Source organism: Cucumis sativus, chromosome 4 (assembly GCF_000004075.3).
Source record: "Cucumis sativus cultivar 9930 chromosome 4, Cucumber_9930_V3, whole genome shotgun sequence".
NCBI lineage: Eukaryota > Viridiplantae > Streptophyta > Magnoliopsida > Cucurbitales > Cucurbitaceae > Cucumis > Cucumis sativus.
Window position 1 is genome coordinate 13,787,400 of NC_026658.2, and position 10,057 is coordinate 13,797,456.

The 10,057-nt window shown below is 36.7% G+C and overlaps 2 protein-coding genes across 5 annotated transcripts; one reads left to right on the forward strand and one right to left on the reverse strand.

The window, feature by feature from the left end:
* Positions 1-54: 54 nt before the first annotated feature.
* On the forward strand, positions 55-4,194 carry LOC101210764 (probable plastid-lipid-associated protein 12, chloroplastic). 2 transcript variants are annotated; one of them, XM_004142093.3, is made up of 11 exons: positions 55-565; positions 648-701; positions 1,207-1,281; positions 1,980-2,099; positions 2,175-2,366; positions 2,476-2,559; positions 2,650-2,742; positions 3,227-3,280; positions 3,406-3,482; positions 3,641-3,748; positions 3,824-4,194. In XM_004142093.3, the coding sequence occupies exons 1-11, from the start codon at positions 200-202 to the stop codon at positions 3,909-3,911; spliced, it is 1,311 nt and encodes a 436-aa protein (XP_004142141.1). In that variant the 5' UTR covers positions 55-199; the 3' UTR covers positions 3,912-4,194. The 2 variants fall into 2 exon arrangements, with proteins under 2 accessions (XP_004142141.1, XP_031739860.1); XM_031884000.1 differs by having other exon boundaries at positions 74-565; positions 631-709.
* Positions 4,195-4,489: 295 nt separating this feature from the next.
* Positions 4,490-9,950, reverse strand: LOC101217509. Of its 3 annotated transcripts, none has more exons than XM_031884002.1 (3): positions 8,094-9,950; positions 6,085-7,218; positions 4,490-4,718 (listed from the first exon to the last, which is right to left on the reverse strand). In XM_031884002.1, exon 1 carries the CDS (start codon positions 9,660-9,662, stop codon positions 8,430-8,432), a length of 1,233 nt encoding a protein of 410 aa, XP_031739862.1. In that variant the 5' UTR covers positions 9,663-9,950; the 3' UTR covers positions 4,490-4,718; positions 6,085-7,218; positions 8,094-8,429. The 3 variants fall into 3 exon arrangements, with proteins under 3 accessions (XP_031739862.1, XP_031739861.1, XP_004142245.2); XM_031884001.1 differs by having other exon boundaries at positions 4,519-5,183; XM_004142197.3 differs by having other exon boundaries at positions 4,519-7,218.
* Positions 9,951-10,057: the final 107 nt, after the last annotated feature.

Consider the following 10,057-nt stretch of genomic DNA (forward strand, 5'->3'; position numbering starts at 1 on the left):
ACATAGATAGAACAACAAAAGGCAGCATAAGGACACTTGGCTTGGCTCATCTCATATTGAATTTGAACTATGGTCTTCTCTCAATTTATGTTAATCAGCCCTACTTAGAAGAAGATATAGCAGTTCTTAATTCTTATCGTACCTTGTTGGTTCACGTGTGTGAATCTCATTCAACCACCTCAGATTTCTCCCTTCACAAATGCAAATCAATAAACCCTTGCTTACACTGCCACCACTACTAAAGATAACAAGCAATCTGGGCGCGTACCTCACCTCAGCTTGCTCTGTTTTTGCCTTTCCCATGCCCCCCTTAATGGCTCTTAAAGCTAATGCTATGACGCCCACTTATCTTCACCGTTCATTCTTCACTCCTCAGACTCCATCTCTCCCTCCCATCAAACGGTACCATCGCCTTCACACACATATTCGTCTCCGTTGTCGATCTTCACTTGTTGATGAGCAGCAGAAAGAAGTTGTCTCGTTTTCTCAACCGGAAAATTCTCTCATTGATGCTCTCATTGGTGTCCAAGGTCGAGGCCGCTCTGTTTCATCTCAGCAGCTCAGCGTAATTCTTCTTTTTTTTCGCCTTCTTTTCGTTCTTTTCTGCTCTGTTTATTAAACTTCTTTTAGTGTATTGGTTTCTTCAGAATGTCGAACGGGCTGTCAGTGTTCTCGAAGGGTTGGAAGGCGTGCGAGATCCGGTAATCCGGTTGGCTTTCCCTATCGATTTTTAATAGTTTTGCTACGGTGATAAACTGTTCGAAATATTGCCCGTTAAGTTTTTTATTTGTTTATATCATCTCGTTCGAGCTTTGGAATAGAAAGGAATTGGCTTTCATGGTGGTTGTAGAAGTTTATCTATGATACTCGAAACCCCATATTTCCAGGCGTTCTTAATTACTCTTTGGTTACTCCTTTTGTTGGTTCAGTTTTACAAGTTTGTTAATGTTTCAGTAGTCTTCTGAAGAAATTAGTATGCTTCAAAGTTTTCTTTTATTACTCAATGTTAAAGCAGCAACTTGTTACATTGTGTGGTAATCAGGAGACATCCTTATTTTATTTCTCTGTCCACTACATAGAGATTTAGAAAATTTCATCCTTGGTATTATATCTTCAACATGAATGAAAATGGTAACTGGTGTCTATTTTACAGGTTTTAAAGCTTTGTCTTCGCTAATCCTGACTTCTCTCTTTCATTGCCTGCAGACAAACTCTAGCCTAATTGAAGGACGTTGGCAGTTGGTATTCACAACTAGACCTGGAACAGCGTCCATAATACAGGTTCGATTTCAATTCTTGATACGTGTCCAACAATGGCAATTCCCTTTTCTTATATTGTGATCCTGTACCTAAACACCATTATAAAATCATAGTTCAGAAGTCAGATTCAAGATTTCTTTCTAGTATTTTGATTAAAATTAGGCGAAAGGTGACTTCAAAACAAATCGATTAAAATAACAAAAATGACTATTTCATGAGCCGTAGACAACGAAAAAGATCATGATTATCTGATCTCGTTGCTGAAGAAATTAGCATAGAACAGAAACTGGGACTTGGAAGAAAGAATACACTCTTCAATCTCCACTCGTTCCCTCGCCTCGGATTTGGGACGCACTCCCTATCCATTAGCAAAAGATTCTTAGCCCAGGGAAATAAATATTTTTAGACCCTTGATGAATATAAAACATCTGAATTGTTTTTTTGAGATCTATCCCTGTCGTGGAGAAATTCTAGAATTCTTTGAAGTCCAACGAAACAATATCTTTGAAAATATCTATTTATAAATTTTCTAAGATAATTATAGAAAGGGCTAGTATATATTAGTCATTTAGTTAGTGTTGGTTTTTTTTTAACAGAGGATTTTGAAAATGTTTTATTGCTTCATCTCAGTAACTAATATATAATGAGTTTGTTATATAATAATCTGAAGCATTGATAATGACAAGAAATGGTAAAATCTTGAAACTCTTATCCTTCAGAGAACATTTGTTGGAGTTGATTTCTTCAGTGTGTTTCAAGAGATATTTCTACGAACAAACGACCCACGAGTCTCCAATATTGTTAAATTCTCTGATGCAATCGGTGAGCTGAAAGTAGAGGTATGTTTGCATATCTTTTAATAACCGGTTAACAATCTCGGATCCTTGCTGTCTAATATTATTCTCCCCTTATAGGCGGCTGCATCAGTCAAAGATGGCAAACGCATCCTTTTCCAATTTGACAGAGCAGCATTTTCTTTTAAGTTCTTGCCTTTTAAGGTCCCATATCCTGTACCGTTCAAACTTCTTGGAGATGAAGCAAAGGGCTGGTTGGACACCACATATTTATCTCCCTCAGGGAACCTCCGCATCTCAAGAGGAAACAAGGTAAATTACTTCACTTTCTTCTGTTACTCAAACATATCTTACATACTTAAAACTTTTCGAGTTGATTTGGTAATTGCTAAGGACGTACAGAACCATTGTAATAGTGTAGGGCACCACGTTTGTGTTGCAAAAGCAAACAGAAGCAAGGCAAAAATTATTGCTAGCAATTTCTACAGATAAAGGAGTTGAAGAGGTAAACCTACTTTCCACACACTCATCATAAAGAAAATGTTCGACCTCATTATATTCTCCTGCGGCTGATTTCTTGAGCGCTTGAATACAGGCAATTGATAAGCTCATCTCTGAAAATCAGAATGAAAATAAATTTGAAGAGGAACTTCTCGAGGGAGGATGGAATATGTTATGGAGTTCACAGGTAGTCTATGGATTCATATTTTCGTATGCTGAACAAAATAAAATAGATTACCAAAATATCAGTGGTAAAATGTGAATAGGCTGTATAAGCATGTGAATAAAGTATAAGACGTAATCGGTTAAGGATATGTGACATGAGATGTCAAGTAGTAGTAGTTCTAGTTAGACATAAAGAGAAATGTCAGCAGATTACATGGGAAGCTGTGATTATTCCAGCTAAATACCTCTCTCAAAAAACAATCTTTTATACGATGTCATCTGGCTTGATTTACTTGTTTTTCCAACTTCTTGATAGATACATATCCATCTCAAAAAGCAATCTTTTATATGATTCCATATGACCGCCCTTGACATTTATCTGGTCCGCTGCAACAGATGTCTAGAGTAGCTTGATGAATCGTATAAAAGATTTCTTTTCGGGAGTAGAAAGAGCAAGGGAAAGATTGCTTCTATTTCATGTACTTATCAATTACTGTAAACTGCAGATGGAAACAGATAGTTGGATAGAGAATGCTGCAAATGGTCTCATGGGGATGCAGGTAGAGTGAATAGGATACCAGCTGTACTAAACTCCAATAATGTATAAACCTTCATTTCTAGACTAAAAGAATCATAATCATTCACTAGTCACTTGCATAAAGTACACTCTTACCCTACCCGACAGGTTATCAAGAACGGGCAAATGAAGTTTGGAGTGGATATGTTGCTAGGACTGAGATTCTCCATGATTGGTACCCTTGTGTAAGTTTCCCAATCATATAGTTCATTTTATTGGTTAGCAAAGCTATGAGAAAAAGGTTTGGAAGAATTGAATCCAACAGGCAAATACACAACACGATACGTTCTCATTTGTTATTGGGTCCTCGATTTGTCATTAACATAAGTTTTCTCTGCGGTAGGAAATCTGGAGACAACGCATACGATGTAACCATGGATGATGCTGCAATTATTGGAGGCCCCTTTGGATATCCTTTGGGAATGGAGAGCCGGTTCAAGCTCCAACTTCTGTGAGATATCTCCATATTTGGTTGTTGTTTCATTTGGCTACTACATAGCTATTTAACTTGCCGGGTTGTTTTCAGATACAATGATGGGAAGATTAGGATCACACGAGGATACAATAACATCTTGTTTGTGCATGTACGGGTGGCTGAATCAAAGCAGGTGTAAGAAGACTTGTCAAAAGAAGGAAGCCCTTGAGGTTAGGAACCCGTGTATAGTAGTAGTAAGACATGCCCTCGGCGTCTTTACAATGTATATTCGTCAATTGAAGTTGTAAAGATCTCGAACGTCAAAATTTCACCACCATCCTTCCAATGAAGAATTTCAATCTCAAGTTTTATCAATTAGTTAGACGGGAGTATCTTTCATTTGTGAATCTCAAACCAAGGTGTTCTTTTTTTTTTTTCCACTCTTTGGTGAAAAGTAGAAAATGGAATGTTGCTATTTGTTACGTTGTGGCAATACCTGATGTGATAAAAGAGTTAAATTATGAAAACATCAAAAAGTAATACATTCTACACAATCACAGAAAGGAAATACATTTCTTTTCATAAAAGGTCATCAATACATGAATGCCTTTTAAATAAAATATAGCACAGCGTCTTTTTTTCATATTCATACAACAAAAGAGAACTTAAGGGCACGTGACAAAAGGACTTTCCAATTGTTGAATATCATAGAATATAACAAAGTATCTTAACAATATATTTATATAGTCTATTAAAAAGAAGTTTATTGCTAATAAATTTTATTTTTAAAGTATTTGTCATCGATATCCTCAAAATTGTTGGAGAAAATATCACATTAATGATATCATATCTAGAATATGCCCAAATATTTTTCATAACAAAATAACACTTGGAAGTTAGAATACAAAATGCTAAAGTATTGATAAATTTAGAAATTGCATAAAATCAGGATATAAAGCACAAACAAGCATCTTTGGAAGACTCATCCCATGAACCACCGAGTAGACTGCACCAAAAGAAAGAAAATAAGGACAAAAAATATACAACCAAGAAACTAGCAAGGCGAACATAGGCTAAACATGAAGCAGACTTGATTGAGAAACATCAGCCTTTTCAAACAAGAGAAATAAATATGCAACTAAGAAGCTGCGGAAGATAACAACAACCATGAAATTCGAACAAAACAATTCATCAAGAAATACCTTACGTTTTACACAAAATTAATCAATTATGCAAGCACTTCGGGCGAGTAGGCCAATCATTTACCACAGTTGATTTTTAAGATATGTTTTCATTAGAAATGCATACAAAAGATGCTTTCAATTTGCAATAAGGAAAGATATCTTCTTTGCTTCCTGATTTGGAAATCTCCATCGAGTCTTCACAGCCTGCCTTTACATCCACAACTATCATTACAGGGACAACTCTATTGTGCTGTCATTCACTATGGCCTCGTTTCCAATCTTCGAACCTGTGTGTAAAATATTAACCAACTTCTCAACCAAATGCTTGCATTCATTTTACTTCTCCAAAACAAGTTTGCCTTTCATTTCTTCGATGTTTTGCTTTGACATCTTCGAAAAGATGCTCATCTATGGCTTACCCAATTTCATCCTTCACTATCACTTAATCTCCAACTCAAGACGTAAAAGAAGGCATAGCAGATTCAGATAAGAACCATTTATAGTACATGTTTCAAGATACACATGAAAGCATTTATATACCCCACTAATAGTATGTCAAGTATAAATTACTCAAAGAACTAAACCTCAGAGTTAATAAAACTGATCATTAGCTAGCATGAGAGAGGCCCTCCTTCTAATTGACAGGACTACCTAAAGTTGGGCACGATCCATTACATAATTGTCTTTGACACATCGGATTTGCACCTCAAATATAAGGGTCTTAGTCAAGTGTGCATGCGGAATGCACCTAAAGAAAGTTTAGGTTAAGACAACTGTTGTTTCTTCAAAATTTCAAATTTACTCCTCTTGAAAAGATCTCTAAAGCAATCAAAATTCCTGAAAATTTAGAGAGAATGGAAGTGGCAAATAAAATTCTACCATACAAAATAAATCTTTGTCAAAGGATGCCCAATATCAACAATGAACCTGAGACAACAGCACATATATCAAAAAATGCAAATATTACAAACAAGGTTTGGAGAGCTTTGTTGAAAAGGGTATGCCATTTGAAAAGTTCACATAGCATTATAAAGAATGTCCATACTAAGTGCATTATAAATGATGACTTAATATTACACACATTAAGTGCTACTGCAACAATATGAAGCATATACCAGAAAGTAAAAAATATAGCCTCCATTGTAACAAAATGACTATACTTCAGAAATGCATAAATCATAACCATACCTTCCCTGTATGTCTCGGGCTCCCACTTTAATGATATGGTTTTTGTGAGTCATTTTAGTTCATCACCTTATCATCTTGCAGATATGCTCATGGACACCCTATGCATTTTTTGGTCTTTCCTTTCAATATAGAAGAACATGTAGTAAATTTTGCTGCTAATATACTTATTGTAAAAAAAGGGAGAGAGAATATACCCATCATTATCGATAATCACTTCCCTCTATCCTTCAATCAAAGCACAATCCAAATCAAATAAGAGTAAGAGGTGTTTATGTCACAAAAGAAACCATAAAGCTTCCAAGATAATAACAATGGAAAATAGATTTCAATGACACCTCTAGGTTTAATAGCAAATGCCTTACCTTGCAAATGTCAGACTCCTCTCTCTGCTTAAGAGAAGTAGGACCATTATTGCATACTGACTTCCAATACCAACGATTCAAGCACAATATTAAATTTAACTTAACAGCCATCCACAACAAGACCAATGTAAAAGGAGAAATAGAGGTGACGAAGCCCCGCCATCAAGGAACAAATAGAAATAGAATTCACAAACCCAAGCCAATAAGCAAAGAAAGGAAATAGAATCGACATAAACCATGTGCGTACAAGTTATGAGGTATATTTCTCAATTAAAGAAGAAATAGAATTCACAAACCCAAGCCATTAAGGAAAGAAAGGAAATAGAATCGACATAAACCATGTGCGTACAAGTTATGAGGTATATTTCTCAATTAAAGAAAAATCATAGGGAACTATCAATGAGAGTCTTAAATTGATGGTTTATCCTAGCTTCCTATAAATCAAGAGTTTATTTCTTGCTCATAGTGAAAACGTTCATAACCTTTTTTAATCTTCAATCATTAGAAAATCAAGAGTAACCAAATTACAACAATTTAGTGATGAGTTAGATAACAACTAGTGTTCACCATTGGACCATAGATCTGAAACATCAACATTGTCATAATGGGCTATTACCATCACAACACTAATTGATGTTGCCTTGGCTTAACTCATCAAGACCAAGAGGAAGAAAAGATCAGAGAAACCAGTTAACTCATATCATTCCCTGTCTCCAAGCCACGGCCCATCATAGCCCTTCACATTCTCTCACCACAAGCAAAATTAAACTTCCTGCACCATAGAAATTATACAGAAATAAATTATGTATATTGATTTGGGTGAAATCGTGCTCAATTTACAAACAGGCAGAGCAGGCACTATGTTAAATTGGAAAATGATTTGTAAGTCAACAAAAACAAAGAACACGGCAACTTGAATTCACTGCTGTCATCTTACACAAATGGTTTCGTTTCTGGGGAATGGGGAATGAGACCAAATGCAAAATTGAGAAAGAAACACTTAAGAGAAAAGAGAGTTCATCTTCAATCTTAGAACCACTGAAGGGAAAAATCAAAAAGAAGATTCAAGTAAAAGACTGCATGGGTTTGTAAGTTAGTTTTTCTACATCTATAGCAGTCTTGGAGCACTTTCTATTAACCAAAGACATGTTAGAAATGTTACAGCCAAAGCACCAAATTGAAAAGAAAAGGGTAAGCATACAATTCATTGCGACTGAACTGAATTTGTTCAGCATCACCATTAGAGGAAAAGAACTGACTTAACTTATGATTTGCTCGAGGAGCATTTAATTCAAATTTATAATACATGGGAATTATAGGGATAGAAATTAAGCAGTTATAAAAGGTAATTACAATGGTATTAAAGATATAAATGGACAATGTTATAAAAGGAACACAATACAATAATATACAACTTTGAGAGAGCAGCTGTGTTGATGTGAGAAAACGCCACATTGCATCTAAGGCCCACATGGTTTTTATTAATCTTTTCTCCACAAGGGATGGATATTTTTTACTCAATCGAAAAATCTTTGAAAAACAAAAACTATGAAACTTTCTTCTGCGGCAATTGAATCTCGCATGGTATATTCTACTTTTGTCAGACAAATTTCTACAAGAACAGAGACGGGAGCTTCAGAACTGAACCTGAATACGACGGGAAGCCGTTTCAGTGGCCGCCACTTCAATCTCAATTGCAGTGACTTTGAACGTCAGGATCGTTAACTACTTTCTTGGTAAGCAAGCTAAGGCTATTCCATGGTGGGTAAGAGGTAAAAGAGATTTCAAGGAGAAGAAAGGCAACCGCTGGCTTTGAAATGCAAAATAAAGGACAACGAATTTGGTTTTCAGAAATTAGTTTCAATTAACCAAATAGATTGCAGTAAATAATTGTCATCCGCCAGCACCCCTCTATTTTTCTTTCCATTTCTTAAATTTAAGTGTAATCTATACCCACAATTATGGTAGTGTATGCATTCCTATTTACGATTTCCCCTCAATCTCTAAGACTTCTTCATCTTCCTCCTTAGAATTAACATCAATATCTTGGTTTTGTCTAATTTCAGATACATACTCCATCTCCAACCCTCCATCACTCTCATTCTCAGATACGTTCTCCACTACTTCCTCATTCACATCGTCAATAGCTGCGTTTCCCCCCTCGAGAAGTTGCAACTTCCTCCTCAACTCAACAACCTCAGTTTCCATAATAAAAAGTCTCTCCTTCAGTGTCAAGTTCTCCTCTTCCAACTGAGCTATATGGCTATCCTGATCATCAACCGTGTTTTCCAAACAGTTATTGTACTCTACTCCGTAGTTCTGATATATCATCTCAAACCGGCTCAAGTCATGATCCAATCTACGTTCTACCTCCAAATGTTCCTCTACATCACTATCACTCGACCCACCACTGCCTTCCTCTTCTTCTTCCACCTGCACTTCCGCCTTATGCTCAGAACCTCGAAGCCTAATCAACCCTTTCATTGATCCATAACCATCGACACCCCATTCTTCTTTCGCCATATCACCCAACGCCTCCCTCGAAGGGGAGAACATTGGAGAAGGGAGTACTGCTGGAGTTACAGGACAAGGAGACACAAGTGAAGCGATCCCACCAGACTTTTTAGCACGAATTATAAAAGACGATGTATTCCGAGGTGCATAAGGTGCAAACCTGTTGTTGAACTTCTTTTTTGAATAGAACTTACGAGCTTTGTTACGATTTTGAGACTGCAACTCATAAAGACTTGGAGGTTGATACCCTCCACCATTATTTTGAGCACTTAGAGAACCCGGTAAGGGTTTTACCGATCTCCTATTATTTATCCTCTTGTCACTAACACCTTTTCCCTTCCAATTGCCTCGCCCCGACCCTGACTGCTTCATATTTCCATAGTTAGGCTTCGGGAAGTTACGGTACTTCTTGTTAGGATCCAAAGGAGCCTGCGGGTGACCCCATACCTTATAGTTGCCATTCATCATAGGCGGCTGAGTCTGACTGATGATCCTCCCGGACTGCAACATGGCCTGAGACTGCTGCGGCAAAAGATTTGGCGAAATTATCTGAGAATGGCTCATTACCTGGCTTTGATTCAGAAACTGAGGTTGATTAATCACCTGTTGTTGGTTGATCACATGAGGAGGCTGGTTTGCCATCTGCGGATGGTTCATACTAATCATTTGAGCTTGATTAATCATCGAATTCTGATCGTTCATAGTACAACTAAATCAAATCCAAAGAGAAGAAATAAAACCCTAACAAATTAAAGATCGATCGATCGATAAAACAAAATCTATCCCCCTTTTTCAGATCAAAAAATCGTCAACCAGATCGAGAACTAGAACACCCTAATCAAAATATTCGCAACGAATGAACCAAAGTCTAGAAAATTCCTTATGTATCGTTATAGATTTCGCTCGCAATTTTTCTCAATACGTCTTTTTGTATTACTCTTTTTCTCCAATCTCTAGGGAATTTCGATTTCTTGAGAAAGCTGGTTTGAGTCGGCCTACGCGCCCCCTCCAACTTATTTATAGAGAGAAAGACGACAGATAGACGGTGATGATTAGCCATCAGATGGAATTTCGTCATGACACGCGTCATACCTTTT

Coding starts and splice junctions, on each gene's coding strand:
- LOC101210764 (XM_004142093.3), top strand. CDS start 200: ATGCAAATCAATAAACCCTTGCTTACACTGCCACCACTACTAAAGATA. Junction 2,100..2,174: donor TCGGTGAGCTGAAAGTAGAG/GTATGTTTGCAT, acceptor CTCCCCTTATAG/GCGGCTGCATCAGTCAAAGA. Junction 3,483..3,640: donor TCCATGATTGGTACCCTTGT/GTAAGTTTCCCA, acceptor TCTCTGCGGTAG/GAAATCTGGAGACAACGCAT.
- LOC101217509 (XM_031884002.1), bottom strand. CDS start 9,662: ATGAACGATCAGAATTCGATGATTAATCAAGCTCAAATGATTAGTATG.